General features: G+C 41.4%; 2 protein-coding genes and 1 long non-coding RNA gene across 7 annotated transcripts in view; 1 reads left to right on the forward strand and 2 right to left on the reverse strand.

Moving 5' to 3' along the window:
* Positions 1–18,018, forward strand: part of nek8 (NIMA-related kinase 8) — a 45,527-nt gene extending 27,509 nt beyond the window's left edge. For 2 of the 4 annotated variants that reach the window (XM_073922701.1, XM_073922700.1), the window contains exons 11-14: positions 56–206; positions 12,028–12,191; positions 12,278–12,430; positions 17,316–18,018. In XM_073922701.1, the coding sequence (XP_073778802.1) occupies positions 56–206; positions 12,028–12,191; positions 12,278–12,430; positions 17,316–17,344 (497 nt within the window). In that variant the 3' untranslated portion in view covers positions 17,345–18,018. Of the gene's footprint in view, positions 1–55; positions 207–12,027; positions 12,192–12,277; positions 12,431–14,405; positions 14,565–17,315 lie in introns of all 4 variants that reach the window. The other 2 variants (XM_073922699.1, NM_139077.2) reach the window with 2 other exon arrangements.
* The window catches only part of LOC141377804 (uncharacterized), a 304,437-nt gene that overhangs the window by 137,931 nt on the left and 145,940 nt on the right, over positions 1–20,566 (reverse strand). The window lies entirely within an intron of this gene.
* The window catches only part of rab34a (RAB34, member RAS oncogene family a), a 626,412-nt gene that overhangs the window by 36,024 nt on the left and 569,822 nt on the right, over positions 1–20,566 (reverse strand). The window lies entirely within an intron of this gene.

Raw genomic sequence — 20,566 nt, forward strand, 5'->3', positions numbered from 1 at the left:
CATTCTCTTTCTCTTTTTCATCACACTCGTTCTCTGTTATCTCTCCACCTGACAGGCCGGCTCGGTTTGGCCACTCAGGATAGCCACAACTGCCCACAGCAGGTGAGTTTGCCAGCAGATTTCGAAGCCCAGCGCGTGTTGTGTGGCGTCGACTGCTCCATGATCATGAGCACACAGCACCAGATCCTCGCCTGTGGGAACAACAGGTACTCAATATATCTTCTCACTGTTCATTAGGAACAAAAAATACAATGTTATGATGTGGTGTTTAAGTGATTTAGTGTGTATGTTTTGTATAGTTAAAGGCAAAACTATTAAAACAAAGCTACAGTTGAAGTCATAATTATTATTCCTCCTGTATACCTTTGCCCCAATTTAAGTTTAACAGAGAGATTTTCTAAACATAATAGTTTTAATAAGTCATTTCTAATAACTGATTTGTTTTATCTTTGCCAGGATGACAGTACAGAATATTTTACTTGATATTTTTCAAGACACTAATATACAGTGACATTTAAAGACTTAACTAGGTCAATTGGGTTATTTAGGCAAGTTAGGGTAATTAGGCAAGTCATTGTAAAACAGTGTTTTTTCTGTAGACTTTTGAAAAAAAAATCTTATTGGGCTAATAATATTTACCTTAAAATGTAAAAAAAAATTGCTTTTATTCTAGCCAAAATAAAACAAATAAGACTTTCTTCAGAAGAAAAAAATATTATAGTAAATGAGGTAAAAAATTCTTGCTCTGTTAATGATTTGGCAAATATTTAAAAAAAAAAAAAAATCACATGTGGGCTTAAAATTCTGACTTCAACTATATACAGTCCATCTGGAAAGTATTCATAGCGCTTCACTATTTCCACATTTTTTTTATGTTACAGCCTTATTCCAAAATTTATCAAATTAATTTATTTCCTCAATATTCTACACACAATACCCCATATGACAATGTGAAAAAAGATTTTTTGAAATTATTGCAACTTTATTAAAAAAAAAAAAAAAAAACTGAAAAATCGCATGCACATAAGTATTAAATTGAGCTCAGGTACATTCTGTTTTCACTAATCATTCTTGAGATGTTTCAGCAGCTTAATTTGAGTTCACCTGTGGTAAATTTAGTTGATTGGACATGATTTGAAAAGGCATACAACTGTCTATATAAGGTCCCAGGGTTGACAGTGCATGTCAAAGCACAAACCAAGCATGAAGACAAAGGAATTGACTATAGACCTTAGAGACAGGATTGTCTCGAGGCATAAGGCTGGGCAAGGTTACAGAAAAATCTCTGCTCATCTGAAAGTTCCAATGAGCTCAGTGGCCTTCATCATCCGTAAATGGAAGATGTTTGGAACCACCAGGACTCTTCCTAGAGCTGGCCAGCCATCTAAGCTGAGTGATCGGGGGAGAAAAGGCCTAAAGCTGTGTTCACGCCAGACGTGGAACGCGCGGATAAATCGCGATATTCACGCACAATTAGATGCGTGAACTTTTGAGTTTACTCACTTTATTTACGCGCAAAAATCTGCTTCATTCGCACATCAAATCAACTTCATTCGCACGTCAAGTCCGATTCATTCACGCATCAAATTCACTTCAGAACAGACGTGGATTCGCATGATGGGAGGGCTTTTGTCTGCCCGGTGACTGTAGCTTCGTTGCTAAATGACTAACATGGATTTTATTGAGAAAGTAACTGTGTTTATGTGCTTTATAAAGGCTGAAAAACAGCGTTGATTTGTTTGGAGCAGTGTCTGAGTCCACTAGATCCTTTCAGAGGTACATCCAGCTCTGTGAGCTCATAAACTCCTTCAGAAACTAAACCTGGAAGATGGAAGCATTCAGCAGTGCTTCTGACTTAGCCGAGCCCAGTTTGATGAACTGTTGTCGGTGTGTGCAGGAGGACTTTTCCCCAGACACCAACAACAGGCGCTACGTCATAATCACGCCCCGGCAAGAGCAAGCTCCTAATTGGTTAATGCGGCGCAATGTCCGCTGAAGTTCAGATTTTCCAACTCGAGTGGTTTGCCCAATTCGCGATTCAAACGCTCAATTCGCGCCATGCCATTGGTGCCATTCGCACATATTATGCCGCAGGATGTCTATTTGCGCCCTTGCATTGACGTAACATGTACATCACTTGCGCTTGACGCTTCTTCCGTGTCTGGTGTGAACTTAGCATTAGTCAGGGAGGTGATCAATAACCGGATGGTCACTCTGTCGGAGCTCCAGTGTTCCTTCGGTGGAGAGAGGAGAACCTTACAGAAGGACAACCATCTGTGCAGCAATCCACCAATCAGGCTTGTATGGTAGAGTGGCCAGACGGAAGACACTCCCTGCCAGGAGTTTGCCAAAACGCATCTGAAAGACTCTCAGACCATAAGAAACAGAATTCTCTGGTCTGATGAGACTAAAATTGAACTCTTTGGAGTGAACGCCAGGCGTTATAATTGGAGAAAACCAGGGACCGCTCATCACCAGGCTAATACCATCCCTACAGTGAATGATGGTGGTGGCAGCATCATGCTGTGGGGATGTTTTTTTGCAGCAGAAACTGGAGGACTAGTCAGGATAGAGGGAAAGAGGAATGCAGCAATGTACAGAACATCCTGAATAAAAACCAGCTTCAGAGTGCTCTTGACCTCAGACTGGGGCGACAGTTCATCTTCCAGTAGGACAATGACTTAAAGCACACAGCCAAAATATCAATGAAGTGGCTTCACAACAACTCGGTGAATGTCCTTGAGTGGCCAAACCAGAGCCCAGACCTAAATCCTATTGAACATCTCTGGAGAGATCTGAAAATGACTGTACACCTTCGCTTCCATCCAGCCTGAAAGACCTTGCGAGGTACTGCAAAGAGGAATGGCCAAAAAATTCCCAAAGACAGGTGTGCCAAGCATGTGGCATCATATTCAAAAAGACCTAAAGCTGTAATTTCTGCCGAAGGTGCATCAACAAAGTATCACATTGTCATTATGGTGCATTGTGTGTACAACATTGAGGAAATAAAGAAGTTTAATCCATTTTGGAATAAGGCTTTAACATAAAAATGTGGAAAAAGTAAATGCTTTCTAGAGGCACTGTACATTTTAAGTAATATTTTACTTTTTGGGTGTAATTCTAAATATTAAATTTGTATGGTGATGATGCATTTATTATATATCAGTCAAGATATGAAAACTGTATTTTTTGTGTGTCTAAATAAAGTAAATGGGCATCTCATTAACAAACTTTTGATGAATTGGGATTGTAATCAAGGTACACAATTGCACATTTTAAGAAATTATACTATGACAGCCATATTACATTTGTATCATTACTTTTAGTATTTCACATTGAATAATGGGTAATATGGATTTTTGGCTACAGATAACAAATTATACAGTCAGCATTAAGAAATGCTAATTATTTGTTAATTCAAATTGGCTACTGACACAACACTTTAATTAATGTTCTCTCACAAAAAAACAGGGCTCAAGAAAACGTTCGAGGTTACTAAAGTAACCCTTCGTTCCCCGAGGAGGGGAACGGAAGCACTATAAGTGGATTTGATTGTAAAATCCACGCATTGGGAGGTTCGGTTCAGAAGCTACTCGTCTGAAAGAGTATTGAACGGGCCAATTAAGAATGAATTGGCAGCGCAAGCCTGCGCAGGTGAGCGGCATAAGCAATCAACTGAGTATATAAGCTCACCTGGCGCCAGCAGACGCTATCCTTTTTAAGCTGAAGAGACTTTCAACAGCTAAGGGACAGTCATTATGGCGACGGAGTATAGTGCTTCCGTTCCCCTCCTCGGGGAACGAAGGGTTACTTTAGTAACCTCGAACGTTCCCCTTCGGGGGGAACTTCAGCACTATAAGTGGATTTGATTGTAAAATCCACGCATTGGGAGCCCATTGAAAGCGCCATAATGACTGCACCTTACCAACACCCCCGATGAGGAGATAGTCAAGCAAGCGTGACGCACCCACATCATGGGGGGCGCGGTCCTCCAACGTGTCCCTGGCCCTAATTTATCCTACTTCAACAGAAGTTTTACGGATTTATATATATTTTTTGGGAAGTCGTGAGCATCTAGATAATTCTAGGAAAATACGACAGTACGTTGGGAAGCGTGCAATCCCGATAGGGAGGACGCTGCGGAGGCCATCCGTTACCCAAGGGGGGATAGATGGCAGAATTTACATATGGGCTAGCCCTAAAAAGGGGGAGTACGCATAGCAAAAGAGTGGTTAGCGGGGAGGGAAGACACGGGTCCGCCCAGGGGGGGGACTTAACCGTGGCGGAATAAGCATATGGGATCGCCTAGTGGGGATCACGCATAGCAGGCACCTTTACCCAAAACGCAGGCTGACCAGCGGGCAGACCTACAACGTAGTGGGCCAGCAAGTGACTCCTCCGCTGAGTCAGTGCTGGGGGCCACGGAGGAATCTGCAGGGCTCACCTGACGGGGAACTTTACTGACAGATAAAAAGGCACCTCAATCACCAAGGGTTACCTAATACCCTTGAGGAAACCGGCTCCACTCGCAGATTGTAAAACCTTGCAAATGTGTTGGGTGTCACCCAGCCCGCAGCTCTACAGATGTCTGTTAGAGGGGCGCCGCGTGCGCGCGCTCGAGAGGATGCGAAGCTCCGAGTGGAGTGTGCACGCGCTCTCGGAGGACGCGGCTCATCTCGGCTCTGATAGTGAAAGAAAGGCATCCACAATCTAGTGGGAACTTATTTCGGTACGGCACTTCCCTGCTGCCGACCGCTATAACAGACGAAGAGCTGCTCAGATGATCTAAACTCTGAGTGCGGTCCGGATAATACGCAAAACGCGAACTGGACAATAAGAAGGGCTGGGTCTGCCTCCTCCGAGGGCAGCGCTTGCAGGCTCACTACCTCGTATTAAAACGGAGTGGTAGGAACCTTGGGCACATATCGCGGGCGGGGTCTCAGGACGTGAGAGAAGCCAGCCCAATTACAGGCACGAGTCACTGACCGAAAAATGCCTCCGGGTCCCCGACCCTCTAATCGATATCAACGCGACCAGCAGAGCTGTCTTCAGGGACAGAAAGATACTGAGTCGAGGATCGAAGGGATCTGACGCGGCTTGTGTAGCGAGGGCGAGATCCTAAGTGGGCATGAGAGGGGGCGGGGTGGATTAATTCGCTTAACGCCCCTGAGGAACCGGATGATGAGGTTATGCGTTCCCACGGTGCTGCCAGCCACCGCGTTATGAGAGCGGAGATGGCAGCCACGTAACCTTGAGTGTGGAGGGCGACAGCCTGCTCTCCAACTTCTCTCGGCGTAAAAAAAGCACAACGCTGATCTGGCAAATTACGGGGGTCTTCTCAGCGAGAGACACACCATTCAGTGAATAGACTCCACGTCAGGGCATAGGCGCGCTCGGGGAGGGGGCTCTAGCCCGAGTGACGGTATTAGCCACCGCAATCGGAGGTTACCTAAGTCTTCCTAGCGTCTAAAAATCTCTTCAAAGATCGGCGAGGGTGCCAGGTGGTGCCCTGTCCCTGAGAGAGTAGGTGCTCTCTCGAAGGGACTGCCAGGGTAGGGCTATCGCGAGGGAGAGCTCTGACATCCAGGTCCGGTTGAGCCAGAGGGGCGCAACCAGCAACCTGTTCCTCGTCCTCCCTGACCTTGCACAGTAACTGCGCGAGCAGGCTCACTGGGGGAAACGCGTATTTGCGCGTGCCCCGAGGCCAGCTGTAAGCCAGTGCATCCGTGCCGAGAGCACTCGGTCAGGGAAAGAACAACTGACAATGAGCGATCTCGGGGGAAGCAACAGATCGATCTGGGCTTCCCCGAATCGCGCCCATATCAGCTGAACAGACTCGGGGTGGAGTCTCCATTCTCCAGGACGCAAGGCTGCCGTGAGAGCGCATCGGCTGCACGGTTGAGCTTGCCTGAATATGAATGGCGTGCAGCGATTTCAGCCGCGGATGACTCCAGAGGAGCAGACGGCGGGCGAGCTGAGACATGCGGCGAGAGCGCATACCCCCTATACGGCTGATATACGCCACCGCCGCCGTACTGTCCGTCCTGACCAGCACGTGTTGCCGCTCCAGCACCGGAAAAAAACGGTGGAGAGCGAGGAACACTGCCAACAGCTCCAGGCGATATGCCAATGCAACTGGGTACCTTTCCACAGGTCCGCAGCCGCATGCCCGCAACGCACAGCCCCCCAGCCCGTGTTGGAAGTGTCTGCTGAAACGACAACAAGACTGGACGCCTGTTCTAGAGACACCCAGGCCTGTAGGAACGAGGGGTCGCTCCAAGGGCTGAGGGCGCGGCGACACAGCGCAGTAACAGAGACTCGGTGTGCGCGCGCGTGCCATTCGCGTCTGGGGACTCGATCATGAAGCCAGTGCTGAAGTGGTCTCATATAGAATAATCTGAGCGGCATGAAGCGGCTGCGGATGCCATATGCCCCAGGAGCCTCTGAAATAGTTTCAGTGGGACCACTATTTTACTGTCGAGCTCTCTCAGACAGTACAGCATCAGCTGAGCGCGCTCTCCGGAGAGGCGCGCTGCCATGGTGACCGAGTCCAGCTCCAGCCCGAGAGAAGAGATCCTCTGCACGGGGGCGAGTTTGCTCTTTTCTCGGTTGACCTGAAACCCCCACAGGTGGAAGTGCCAGAGCACTTTGTCTCTGTGCATAATCAACTGCTCCGAGAGAGGGCAAAAATCAGCCAGTCGTAAAGAAATTGAGTATGCAGATGCCCGCGAGCCGAAGGGGCGCTGAGGCACCCTCCGCGGGCTTGGTGAGGACCCGCGGAGACAGAGAGAGCCCGAAGGGGAGGGCTTTGTATTGCCAAGCTCGACCTTCAAACGCAAACCGCAGAAACTGTCGGTGGCGAGAAAGAGTGGAGACATGGAAATACGCGTCCATCAGGTCTAATGCTGCAGACCAACCCAGAGGACGAACGCACCGGAGGATGCGCTTCTGCGTGAGCATTCTGAACGGCAGCTTGTGCAGGCAGCGGTTCAAAACGCGCAGATCTAGGATTGGCCGTGACCCACCGCTCTTTTTGGGCACGATGAAGCGTGGGCTGTAAAACCCGCTCTCCATCTCGGCTGGAGGGAGCGGCTCGATTGCATCCTTCGCCAGGAGGACAGCAATCTCCTCTCGCAAGACAGGGGCGAACAGGGGGCTGACCCTGGTGAATACACACCCGTGACTTGGGGGGCCGTTTCGCGAACTGAATCGCATAGCCGAGTCTGATTGTGCGTATGAGCCACCGCGAAGAGCTGGCCCGCGCTAACCAGGCAGGCAGAGCTCTCGCTAATGGACTCATCGCTACAATCGCTTACGTACCAGCAGTGGGGCAGCGCGGAGTGGGTGTGCTGATCCGGGAAGCTCGCGGGTCCCACGGAAAAGCTGGAGGTGAGATATTTGCTCTCACTCCAAACCCGAGCTCCGGAGGGGAGGCTCGAGGGGTGGGAGAAAGGAGACCGTCCTCCCAGCGCTCGTGAGCCACTGGCGAAACGCACCGAATCTGCAAGCTAGAAAGCATAGCGTCCCAGACTGGCAGATTTCGGGCTGTCACATCTGGGGAAGTGAAAAGTGCCCTTTCATAATGTTTTCATGGCAGTAAAAAGTGCAGTTGGAAATGGGGCCCCGCCCTCCAGCGGGGAAAGAGCAAGTTCCCTTTTCTCCAGATGGCCTGTCCCAGGGGCGCTTCGCGGTCCGTTGCCGGACTTAGCGGCGTTCTGGGCAGGGGGGCTGCCTGCTTCCGAGGTGCCCGACGCGCTCGCTTCGCCGGAGGCGTGTGCGGGGGCGGAACAGCTCTCGTAGGCGGGCGCCTTCGGCGAGGAGCAGGTATGAATGGCACGGCGGGCGGAGCGGGCTACGGACCGCCGATAAGACATCACCCACCAACTGCTCTCTCACCGCCTTGATTTCCTGGGTGAATTCACAGACAGTGTCGCCGAACCTGGCTGGGGATATGGGGAAGTCAAGAAAGCGGACTTTGTCGACTTTGCGCATATCAGCCAGGGGTGGCGCTCCTGGACCACTAATGTGGACATCGTCCTCCCCAACGCACACGCAGCGGACTCAGTAGTCCGAAGAGCTAAGTCAGCGGCGGTGCGAAGCTCGTAAGCCTGGGTTGGACCCACCCTCGTGCTGCTCGGCCAGCGCCTGCGCTTGGTAGCGCTGGTAGGTGGCTATCGCATGCAAGGCGGAAGCAGCCTGGCCCGCAGCTATGTAAGCTCTAGCTCCGAGGGAGGTAGATAACTTACAGGCTTTGGATGGGAGACGAGGCGGACCCCGCCAAGAAGAGGCGCCGCGCGGATTTACCGCCTGCAACTTTATACGCACCGCTCTGGAGGACCGGACCCAAAGAACGCCAGGCAAGGGAGAAACCCAGCTCGACCGTCTGCCACTGCGTGTACACACTCTGGACCGGGAGAATGCTCTCGTTCGCTCAGAATCGCTGGTCACAGCAGGAGGAACCCTCATCGACTCGATCAGAAAGTCTCTGAAGCGAAAAGGATAGCGTCTGCTGGCGCCAGGTGAGCTTATATACTCAGTTGATTGCTTATGCCGCTCACCTGCGCAGGCTTGCGCTGCCAATTCATTCTTAATTGGCCCGTTCAATACTCTTTCAGACGAGTAGCTTCTGAACCGAACCTCCCAATGCGTGGATTTTACAATCAAATCCACTTATAGTGCTGAAGTTCCCCCCGAAGGGGAACCTAAATTCCTATGAGAAATTATGACTTCATGTGCAATCATTTCATGAATACGGTCATTCTAACATGACTAGAAATCAGCATCATTTAGCAGAACTTCAGACAGCATGTGGTTGGTTGACTGTCACAGATTCACAAATGTGCCTAGATTTTAACATGTATTGATGGTTAATGAGCCTTAGAGTGGATTTTCAGAACCTATATCCGTCTAATCACAATTACAAGTAAAAATGCATGTCAAAATGTGAAAATATCTCCACGCTTATGTGTCTTGCTTACGTTAGGGTATTTTTCACAGGTTGCCAAACCAGTTTAGGGAGTTTCACACTCCTCATTCCTACAGTGAATGATAAAGATATTTCATCACAGGAAATGACCAGCACAATGTCCATATTTTAAATAACAATCACACCCTGTCAGCCACACCATTGTACTGTCTAAACGTGAAATATCCTCTTTTTTTTTTAAATCACCTACACGGACTTGCCAGACTTTCTAAATAAAGCTGCTAAAAACAAGCACACTTTAACATATTTCGAAAAAAAGACTACTAAGAAGTATTCTTATATACTTATATATGTTGAAAGTAAAATAATTTCTGATATACAATTTCATACTTCTCTAATTTATTTATCTGAGCTTTTATTCCCATACACTCCTAGATGTGTTTTATGCTCGTCTGATGCTGGTCTTATTACTGTTCAGTCAACACAGCTAAAATCTTTGGGAGACCGGGCATTCCTTTTATTGGCACCTAAATACTGGAACTCTGTAGATTCTAATATTCGCAATGAAGAATCGCTTTTAATAATCTCTTAAAACTTACTTTTTAAGGGTAGCTTTTATTTGATTTTATTTGACTTTTATATTATTTTTTAGATCAATCATCATTATTTCATGTTTTTAATTATTACTTTTTTTGCATTTATCCTTGTGTGTTTTACTGCTGCACATTTTATGTCTGTAAAGTACATTGAGATTCTACTTTTAAAAGCGCTATATAAAAATAAAGTTTATTATTATTAATAGAATTTTATGTTACTTACAATTAAATGAACATGTCTGGTCTTAAAATTGCTAATTGACCCACTTAAGTACAGCTTCATAAGTAATTTTACAATTAAGGCCAAATTATTAGACCTCCTGTGAAATATAAAATTTTTGCAAATATTTTCCAAGTGATGTTTAACAGAGAGAAGTTTTTGTACATTTTTAAACACAATAGTTTACTAAATATCACAACTAATTTCTTTTGTCCTTGCCATGATGACAATACAGAATATTTTACTATTTCGCAATATTTTATTATTTTGCAAGATACTAGTATTCTTCAGCTTAAAGTAAAATTTAAAGGCTTAACTGGGTTAATTATGTTAACTTGACAAGTTAAGTTAATTAACCAAGTCATTGGGCAAATGTGGTTTGTTCTGTAGCCAATCGAGAAAAGTAAAATTGTTTGTTAAGGGGCCAAATAATATTGACTTTAAAACTTATTTTCAAATGAATTAGCAGTGTTTACAGTGTTTATATTTGCTCTTAAATGACAGTGTGAATGCTGAGTTAACCTTGACAAAATGCTTAATTTGATTATTATTTTTTAAACCAAACAAACCAAACTACCAAACTTTGTGAACAAAGCCAGATTTATTAAGTACACATCGGTAGGTAATACTGTATTGTAGCACTTTATTTTAAGGTGGCCTTGATACATGTTGCATGTACTTACTTTCGTAATTAATTTAAAACAATTATGCATAATTACATGGAACTAGCCCTAAACATAACCCTCATCTCAGTAGGGTTGAACCTGCTGTTCTTTCTTAAACTGGAACGTAAAGTCCACACTAGGGGTTTTAGTAACTACTAGCTAGTTTGTAACTAAAATTGTTCTTGCTTCAGTTGCACCGCATGTTCTTAAGGCAAACTGTATTTAGTAGTGTGTAAGCTCTCCGTAAAGTCATGTGTGGTTAAATTGAATGACATAATATCCAATAAAAGGCATTTAAATCGTTAAACTGCTGGAAATTCTGCAACTAATGCATCTATATATGACTGTCCAATGAAAATGAAATTATAAATTATAACATTGGTATAATCAATAATAAAATCATTGGTAAATCAAGTTTTACATTGTTTTGGTGCATAGAATTGTTCTTAGAGCTTGGAGTATGATTGGAACATGATATAAAGGGCCATGAAACCCCCCTCTTTCTGTTCAGGTCTACCTCAGATTTTTCAAAAAATGCATCATAATGGGCTGGAGCTCCACGATCAGAGGCAGGAGTGGGTGTGGCGAGCAGAGCAGGGGAGAGAGAGGGGAGCAAACAAATGTTGTCAGTTAGCTCACAAAATGAGCCACAAACTTTGAGGAGATGCATGATTTTATAGTTTACAAAGTTAAAATGCAAAGAAATAAACAGTAATTTAATGCCCTGCTACATTTGTTTTTCGGAATTTTATATACACATAACCACAATTTATGCAATTGTAAAGATAATCATGTTTATTTAAACACTAAATGAGGACTTTTTCCTCAATTCCTGGATCTGAATGCAGACTCAATGCAGCAGGTCTCTTGCCCTGTCTATTTCAACCATTAGCCCTGCATGTAATCTGGAGTATTTAGGCAAACACAGCAGCATGGCGATGTGTCTAAATGTGAACCAACTCCTGATAAAAGACAACGTCCGCCATTCTCCAATTCTCGTACTGCTCTCCCGAAAAAAAACCTAGCTGCACACATACTGCTTTGCTGTATCGGCTCTGACAGCATCGCGGGAAAAAACAAGCAGCAAACCCAGTGGATCATGGAAACAAACACAGATGACCCTTCATGAACAGCTAAATACTGTGTGCCGTTTGTCCGTGGATGCAGTTTCACCCAGTCATCAACATAGGGTCTCACAGCTTTGCAGAAGTTGGCACTGGCAGGTCAGCCTTGCTTTCGGAAAGCTCGTGCAGTCATGAATAATTAAGATGCCTGCTCTTCTCATAGGATATGTAAACTCTGCTATGAATAATTATGAGAAACTGACGCATCATCTTTGCACTTGCAGTTTTGCACTACGTCACCGATTTTGATCCCGTCCCAAACATTATTTTAAACCCGGAATCTGAAATAAACTGACAAAAGCTCAAAATTATCCAGTTTTCCCCACAATTACAGCTAACAGGTGCTAACATTGTCTTTACTAATGCTTAACACACACAAATCTGTTCAAATCCAAAAGAAAAGTACTCAAAGGTTTTGTGAATTTTTAAGAGTGAGTAATAAATAACAGAATTTTCATTTTTGGGTGAACTAACCCTTTAAGTGTGTTAATTGCAGATTTAACAAGCTGGGTTTGGATAAAGTCTCAGGGACGGAGGAACCCTCGTCTTTCTGTCAGGTGGAGGAGGTTCATCTGTTTCAGCTCGTCCAGTCGGCTCCTCTGAACACAGAGAAGATCGTGTATATAGACATCGGCACAGCACACTCTGTCGCAGTCACAGGTCAGAGCTCTTGGTTTACATTACAGTTGAGTGTGTTTCTTGCTGATTTAGTCTGAGGGCTGTGAGTGTGTGTGCTCTAAATGCAGAAAAAGGTCAGTGTTTCACCTTTGGCAGTAACCAGCATGGACAGCTTGGCTGCAGTCACCGCAGAAGCAGTCGAGTGCCGTATCAGGTGTCGGGCCTGCAGGGCATCACGATGGCTGCGTGTGGTGATGCCTTCACTCTGGCTATTGGAGCAGGTAAACAAGACATATGATCAATCAATCACTCCAAAATCCAAAGTTTTTTTTCATTCATTCATTCATTTTCCTTTAGCTTAGTCCCTTTAATAATCAGGGGTCGCCAAAGCGGAATGTACCGCCAACTTATTCAGCATATGTTTTAAACAGCGGATGTCTCCTCAGCTGCAGCCCATGACTGGAAAACACCCATAAAAACTTATTCACACACTATGGCAAATTTAGCTTATCCAATTCACCTGTAGCGCATGTCTTTGGACTTGTGGGGGGAACCGGACTTTCTTGCTGTGAGGCGACAGCACTATCCACTGCACCACCCTTTATTTATTAGATTAAAAATAATGAAGCCAAATTTTAAAGACCATTAAAGGATTTTTGGAGTCGAGTTTTACTTTTTGAATCCATTCAGCCAATCCAGGTCTGGTGGGAGCACTTTTAGCTTAGCTTAGCATAAGTCATAGAATCGGATTAGACCATTAGCATCTCACTCAATTTTTTTTTTTAAAGTTTCAAAAATGTTCCTATTTTAAGCTTGACTCAATAAATAATCAAAAAATATCAAAACTTTTTTTTCTATCTTTTGAACAAAATGGTAAGGGTCTAATCTGATTAAAAAATTCATGCTAAGCTAAGCTAAAAGGGCTTTCGCCGATTTCCAAAAACAAAAAAGAAAAAGAGTGTATTCCTTTTACCTTTTAACTTCCTCTCTAAGATTTTTTGGACCAATTTCTTTAGTTGAATTGTGTTTCAGACATCCCCAAATTTGAGTTTTTTTGTTTTATTGTTTGCTTTAACCAGACGGTTATGATGCTAAAGGTTTAAGATGCTAAGATTTTCTACATTATGAGACCCCCACAATCTTTGGCACTTACATTATAATTATCATTATTGTAATACTAAGAAATATAATGGTCTTAAAATTAGGCCAAAAATAAGAAAGAAGTTTAAAATAATTAGAAAAAATTCAGACATCATTATCCAATTTTTAATGGATTATTCACAATTGTCTCTTATGATTATTCTAATACTGTACACAGGATTCTTTGTCATATTATAGTAGAAAAATACTGTGTGATAACTTTTGAGCTTTACTCATTCTACACTCTAAAGAAAAATTATTAAAATAAATAAAATAATAAAAATAAAAGCTTAACAAATAAATTCTCCGGCTGGTCTATATTGAAGGCTCTATCTACTGGACATTATTTGTTTAGAATACACCACAGCCAAAATAAACAGTGCCAGTAAGAAAACTGTACAATTTTATTTTTTTCATATTTCTCAGATTCATATTTTTTCAGATATGTTTCAAACCTGATTTTGTACCTATTATTGCGTATTACTGTGTTTATTAAAAGCGGCGATGCAGTGGCGCAGTAGGTAGTGCTGTCGCCTTACAGCAAGAAGGTCACTGGTTCGAACCTTGGCTGTTGGCATTTCTGTGTGGAGTTTGTATGTTCTCTCTATTTTTGTGTGGGTTTCCACCGGGTGCTCTGGTTTCCCCCACAGTCCACAGACATGCAGTACAGGTGAATTGGGTAGGCTAAATTGTCTGTTGTGTATGAGTGTGTATGGATGTTTCCTAGAGATGGGTTGCGGCTAGAAGGGCATCCGCTGCATAAAAAAGTGCTGGATCAGTTGGTGGTTCATTCCACCGTGGCGACCCCGGATTAATAAAGCTGAAAAGAAAATGAATGAATAATATAATTGCAACAAATAGCATCAGTTTAAAGTAAAGGCAGTGCTGTTCATTTCTCCAGTGTGTAATTGGGGGCAGGTGGGTTAATGAATGTGACATGTGGCTAAAGGTCAGCCTTTCCCCCGACTGAGTCCCAGAGGCTTAAGACTCTGAAGACCTTTATTGTTTTACGTCGTCTTTGTTCATTCATGATTCTCACAGGGTCTGAGAACAAGAAGTGGTCAGAGATATCATTGAGTCACGTGATGTGGGTGTTTGTGCTGCTTGTTTCGGCAGAGGGTGAAGTGTACACTTGGGGTAAAGGCGCGCGCGGTCGACTCGGGAGGAAAGAGGAGGATTCTGGGATACCAAAACCAGTGCAGCTCGACGAGAGCCATGCTTTCACTGTCACCTCAGTGGCTTGTTGCCATGGAAACACTCTACTGGCTGTGAAACGTAATGTGCAGCTTTAACAATTACTTTTATCAATGTTAACCGATCTGTTATATATGGGTTTATTTTTCTTTTATTTCTTTTTTCATACACCCTATGATGCTTTGCTTGGATTATGAGAGTAACATCTGCTAAACTGTAACCAATTAATGGAGTGTTATTAAAAACTAAAATCAAATATTAAAGGGACACTCTATTTTTTGGAAAATAGGGTCCTTATGAGAAGTTGCTATTCTAGGATAATATGCCTAAGAAGTATACTCTCATTCTGATGTAAACATTAAGCAGGCGCAATGACACCATATCAGCCTAGAAAATACTAACTTTCCATTAGCCATCAGTTTTAGTATATGATGTAATTACTGAGGGAAATAATCTAAACTCTGTGGTCATTTCTAGATAAGATGCTAATGGTCCAATCTGATTCAATGATTTATGATAAGCTAAGCTAAAAGTGCTCCCAACCAGGGGTTCGTTTCCGAAAACCATCGTTAGCCAACTATGGTTGCAAGTTGAGATCTGCGCGGGACTAAATTTTGAATCCCGTTCCCGCCAGGTTTTAGCCCGAACCTCTTCGCTCCTGATTATATTCATCATTTGTTGTCCCGCTGCTCAACCAGCCCCGTTTTCTACCCGCCGTGCCCGATCCGGCCAACGAGCAGGGTGGAGAACAAAACCGAAAACCACCCAGCTATACAGAGTCCAGACAGCCTATAACAAGCTGTCTGTATAAACACACACACACACATAAGCACCAAGCAAGTGACACACACACATAGGCATCACGTTCTCTCTCTCATTCAAACACACACAAACACACACACACACACACAGACAGCAGAAAGCTCTCTCTCTCATTCGAGCGCACACATACACACTCACACACACACACACACACACACACACACGCAGACACATACAGCAACAAACAAGCTAAATGCAGCATCACGCTGTCTCATTCACACACATACATACGTGTGATCACTCGCTCGGGAGTCGGAGCGATATTGTTAGAACGTCCAAAATTAAACCAGTTATCGACCGCTCCTGCACTTTATTCTGAAATGTATTCCCGTGCCGCAGACATCTGGTCGGATCCCGTGGTACAGCTGCGGGAATGCAGACCTGTCGTTGCAAATTCCGTCTTTACAAACATTGGTAGCTGATCTAGCATAGACGTTGTTGATTTGGATGAATTTATCAGTTTAGACAGTTCTTCCTCACCTACTGCTTTGACACAGTCTACATTGTAAAAGCACTATAAAAATAAAGATTAATTGAATTTGGCGTTTCCCAAATCCATCGTTCCAATGAACATTCACAAACTGCACCTCCAAAATGTATGATTGCAACTACACCCCTAGAGCTGTAGTTGGAAGCATAGTTTCTGGTAGTGTTCTATTCCCAGTTATCCCCCCTATGCCCTATTCATTTAAAACGTTCTAACATTTAAACTCGGAAGGACTTAAACAAAAGCATTAAAGTCATCTCTCTCTTAGGTGTAATTTGCTTTCAAACTATTTTTTACAGTTTAGTTTTAGTGATCTTCGTATTGACAATTGTGCTCCCTTCGCAGTGCATTTTGAAAAAATTGATGTCCTTTTGAATGCAGCCGTGGCTCATGATGAAAGCTTTTGATTTATTATTTGAAAGCAGAATTTACTTTACGTCTCCAAAGCTTGTGAAAACAAAAATATTTAGCATTCGTTAATGGTTTTAATTTAGTAGGTTATTTATTAAGAAATAAATCTGTAGTGTATGTGGTGTGGACCTGTTAGTTAGAAGATTTCTGCAGGTTTGAATGTGTCAAATTGTAAAAGTAGACTTTTACAATAAATAAAATAAATAAACAAGATACTACTTAATAATGCTAAAAAATAAAATTATTATTATTAGTCAGTTAGATTTTTCTTTATTTCTTAATAAATATCCTACTGTAAATTACAACTATTAATGATTTATATATGAGATTCGAATATGTGCTAGCTAAATGGTTTTGTTTTAGAATAGAATATGTCATATTCTCAACAATATTTGTAAAGGAAACACAGGCCCTATATTTGCCATTTACATACATTTCAGTTAATATAGAAAGCAAGTGCATGTGTTTACCAAAACTAATATTGGATTTTTCTTAAATGTGTGTGCATGTAAAACAATATATTTTGAACAAAGATGTTAATGGGTTTTTCTCTAAAGAAGTTGTTACTCCACCCCGTTTACGGCGTCTTTATGGGCAATTTAGGTTATAACCAATGTGGTTCAAACGATAGATCTGCGACAGAGAAACTACTGGATTGGGGAATCCTCGTCACTACCTCGTTCTTCTCCCAAACGATGCATCGTGCTATGATAGCTCAGAGTTATTTCGTTGTTTGGGAAACACACCCCAGATCCGGAGATTGACTGAATGCATTCAAAAATGGTAAAACTCAACCATTTAACTTTCAGAGACTTAAAAAATGAGAATATTTTCACAAAAGTGGATTGTTCTTTTAAAAGACAATTTATTAGAAATTACAAATTACTCTCAGCAGACCGTGAAAAACCCCAAAAACTTGCAGCAATACTAAGGACATGTTGAATATCTTTGTACGGTCAGCTTGTTAAGTCTTACATCACACTTCACAGATTTGTTTCAGCTCTTTTGCATGGGAGTTCCCCAAACCGGAAGTGCATCCCATCATTTGAAACTCTACAAATGTTGAAAAAAGTGTAGATAATATTCTCTAATTTTGTCATTTCTGTCTTTAGCATTTTTTGAAGAGCCTGGACCAAAGTGACATGACTCTGCCTCTGTCCAGATGAACATCAGAGCCTGCAGTAGACTTCACTCGACTTCGGTTTATCAGGAAACCATAGTGGGTTATGGATAGTTCACAGTCATCATTTATTCACACTTGACTTGTTCCAAACCTGTTTGAGTTTCTTACTTCTGTTAAACATAAAGGAAGATATTCTGAAGAATGTTGTGCACCTGTAACCATTGACTGTAAAACAAATACTATGAAAGTCAATGGTTACAGGTTTACAACATTCTTCAAATGATCTTATTTTGTGTTCAACAGAACAAAACATGTTTGGAACAAGTGAAGGGTGAGTAAAAGATGACAGAATTTTTGTATTTGGATGAACTATCCCATTAACAGGAAATTCAAGCCAAGCTGTTGTGTTTATGACATGATATGATGCAAAGATAAGCATTTTTTTACTGACAAAATGTAAATACTAACTTAAGACAGCAGAATTGTTCAAATTCTGTATTTGCAGTATTACATCTTATGTGTGAAGAAAAGTGTACTGAACTAAGTTTACAATAACATTATTAGTAATGAGAGTGTAGTATTGTAAATAATGCCTTATTCCTGGCTGTGGCAAGAAAAAACTGTACAAATATTTTATATAATTTAGTAATAAAGTGCTGCTTATGAAAATGAATAAAATAAATAGCAACATGTATTATGTCATTTTTTATTATTATTTGAATGCTTTAGTTCTAAAAATGTATTCTATTTAGAATAACATATTACATACAGATGATAATAATAATAATAATAATAATAATAGGGGTGGCACGGTGGGTAGTGCTGTCACCTTACAGAAAGAACGTCACTGTTTCGAGCCTCGCATTTCTGTGTGGAGTTTGCATGTTTTCCCATGTTTTCATGTGGATGTTTCCCAGGGACGGGTTGCAGCTGGAAGGGCATCTGCTGCATAAAACATGCTGGATAAGTTGGTGGTTCATTCCGCTGTGGCAACACCTGATGAATAAAGGGACTAAGCCAAAAAGAAAAAAGAAAATGAATAATCATAATTATTATCAGCATTATTATTAATACTATTAATACTATGCTGGATTGTAAATTATTATTCCTCTGCTTGGTAGAAAATTGTATACATATTTTATATAATACTACAATAAATTGTTTATAATTACACATTTACTCAAATTACAAGACTAAAACTAAAAAATCAATAACAGTATCACTAAGCACAATATGACTGTTCTCATCTCAGTGTTCTTTTTTCCCCCATGCTTTAGTGATAAATAGCCTCATGATTTTGGGTACATTAGTTATTGAAAATTAACAACTAATAGTAGTTTTATTTCCTAGCTCGAAAAGAACATGAATACATATGAATGCATGAAGCATATCTAAAAGCAATGCTCATGCTTTATTCTCCGATGATTTCCTATCGTCACAGCAAGGAAACACAAGAGCTCCTGCGTCCATCAGGCTATGATGTAACTCTTGTGCAATATGTGATGCTCAGCGCAACATTAGTAAAGCCCGTGCTTGTCATATGAAACACACATATATCGTAGACAAGACTTTACCATATTTCAATTAAACTGAACTACTGAATGGTGAAACTCTATAAAACTGTCTTACTGAAGTACCATGCTTTGTGCTGTTGTGTTGACGTAATGTCTGCTTCTGCATCACGTGCGCTTCTCGCCGATAGAGGGAGTCGTTTGCTTTATTATTAACTTTCTGCAATCTTTTGTTAGCAGAATTTCAGTTCTTGCCTTTGTATGCACACTTTTAGGAATGTCTGAGTCAATACATCTTGTGATTAAATTTTTAGGTTGTTAATTATGTCCTTACATTGCATGTATATTTATATACATTTAATATTAGTCATATAAATGTGATGATAGGCAGGATTGTTTTGTTCCACATGAGAATAAAGAGCAGGGGGTTTTAAGCACATAAATGTTTTCAAATAACATTAATAATAATAATAATTATTATTATTATTACTTTTTCAGAACAGAAAAAAAGTATAATGAATATAATAAAATGCTGTAATACAAGATTTCTATTTAGGGTGTGATTATTATTATGGTTGCAACTATATAGTATTTAACACAATTGAAAAATATATTTGTATCAATATTTTATATTAAATATTGTATTTTTATTATTTTGTAAATGAAAACACAATTTTTAAAAAAATTATTTCATAATTATGTGGCCTATGCATGTAAGGGTCAGGGGCGGATTTATCTAGTAGGCAAAGTATGCGGCTGTTTAGGGCCCCAGGAAATCTGAGGGCCCCAAATAAATACCTAGAAGTATAAATGATAGTATAAATTATTTATAACCCAATTTTCTATCATATTTTGTACGGTAAGGATCTAAAAATTTTAATTTTAAAGTAATTATTACATCTGCACAAATGTGTCCCCCACCTTCAATCATGGAGCAGTCAAATCAGTAAAAATGTAGTTTTGAAAACGAAAGAGCTCATTTATTTTGTTTAGTTTTTAAGAAAATGAATGAATGAATTATGTTTAGTTGTGAATTCATCTTAAGAAAACAAATAGTTTTAAAAGTTTTACAAGGAGCTTTACATGATATTATTATTATTATTATTTTGCATTAAGATAAAATGTAGAAAATGAGATGGAATGATAGAAGAAAAAAAACAGCAAAATAATAATACAAAAATGAAAGGACAAAAGGTGCATTTTAGAACTTTTGGGCCCCTTGGCTGGATTTGTTTAAGGTGCCAAGATCACCAAATCCACCCCTGGTAAGGGTACCCATAAGTGTACTAAATAATAGTCATAAATATAGTAATAATAATAAATAATTACTTTTAAAAAGAATATACACATTAAACAGAGTTTAATTGAAACATTTGATTGAAAATAAAGGTTACAGTAGCCTAATACATAAACTATCGGATTATTATATATTATTCATTCATATATGAGTATTACGGTTATTACCATATTTATGATTTCATAAATCATAATAAACAAGCAAACCTAAAAAAAGCTATGTGTGTTTTTATAACAGCCGACCGTTGCGAGAAGAACAACTTCTGAAAATAAATTGCATTAAATTAATCCCTTACTTGGCCACATTATTCGGCTCACAGACAGCATTAATACTGTACAAACTGTAAATAAGCTCGCCCTTTTCTGCTTAGGGTTTAAGCGTGGCTCCTCCCCCCTCATGGCCAGTGGGTGGGGCTTTATATACCTAAACAGA

Source organism: Danio rerio, chromosome 15, assembly GCF_049306965.1.
Source record: "Danio rerio strain Tuebingen ecotype United States chromosome 15, GRCz12tu, whole genome shotgun sequence".
NCBI lineage: Eukaryota > Metazoa > Chordata > Actinopteri > Cypriniformes > Danionidae > Danio > Danio rerio.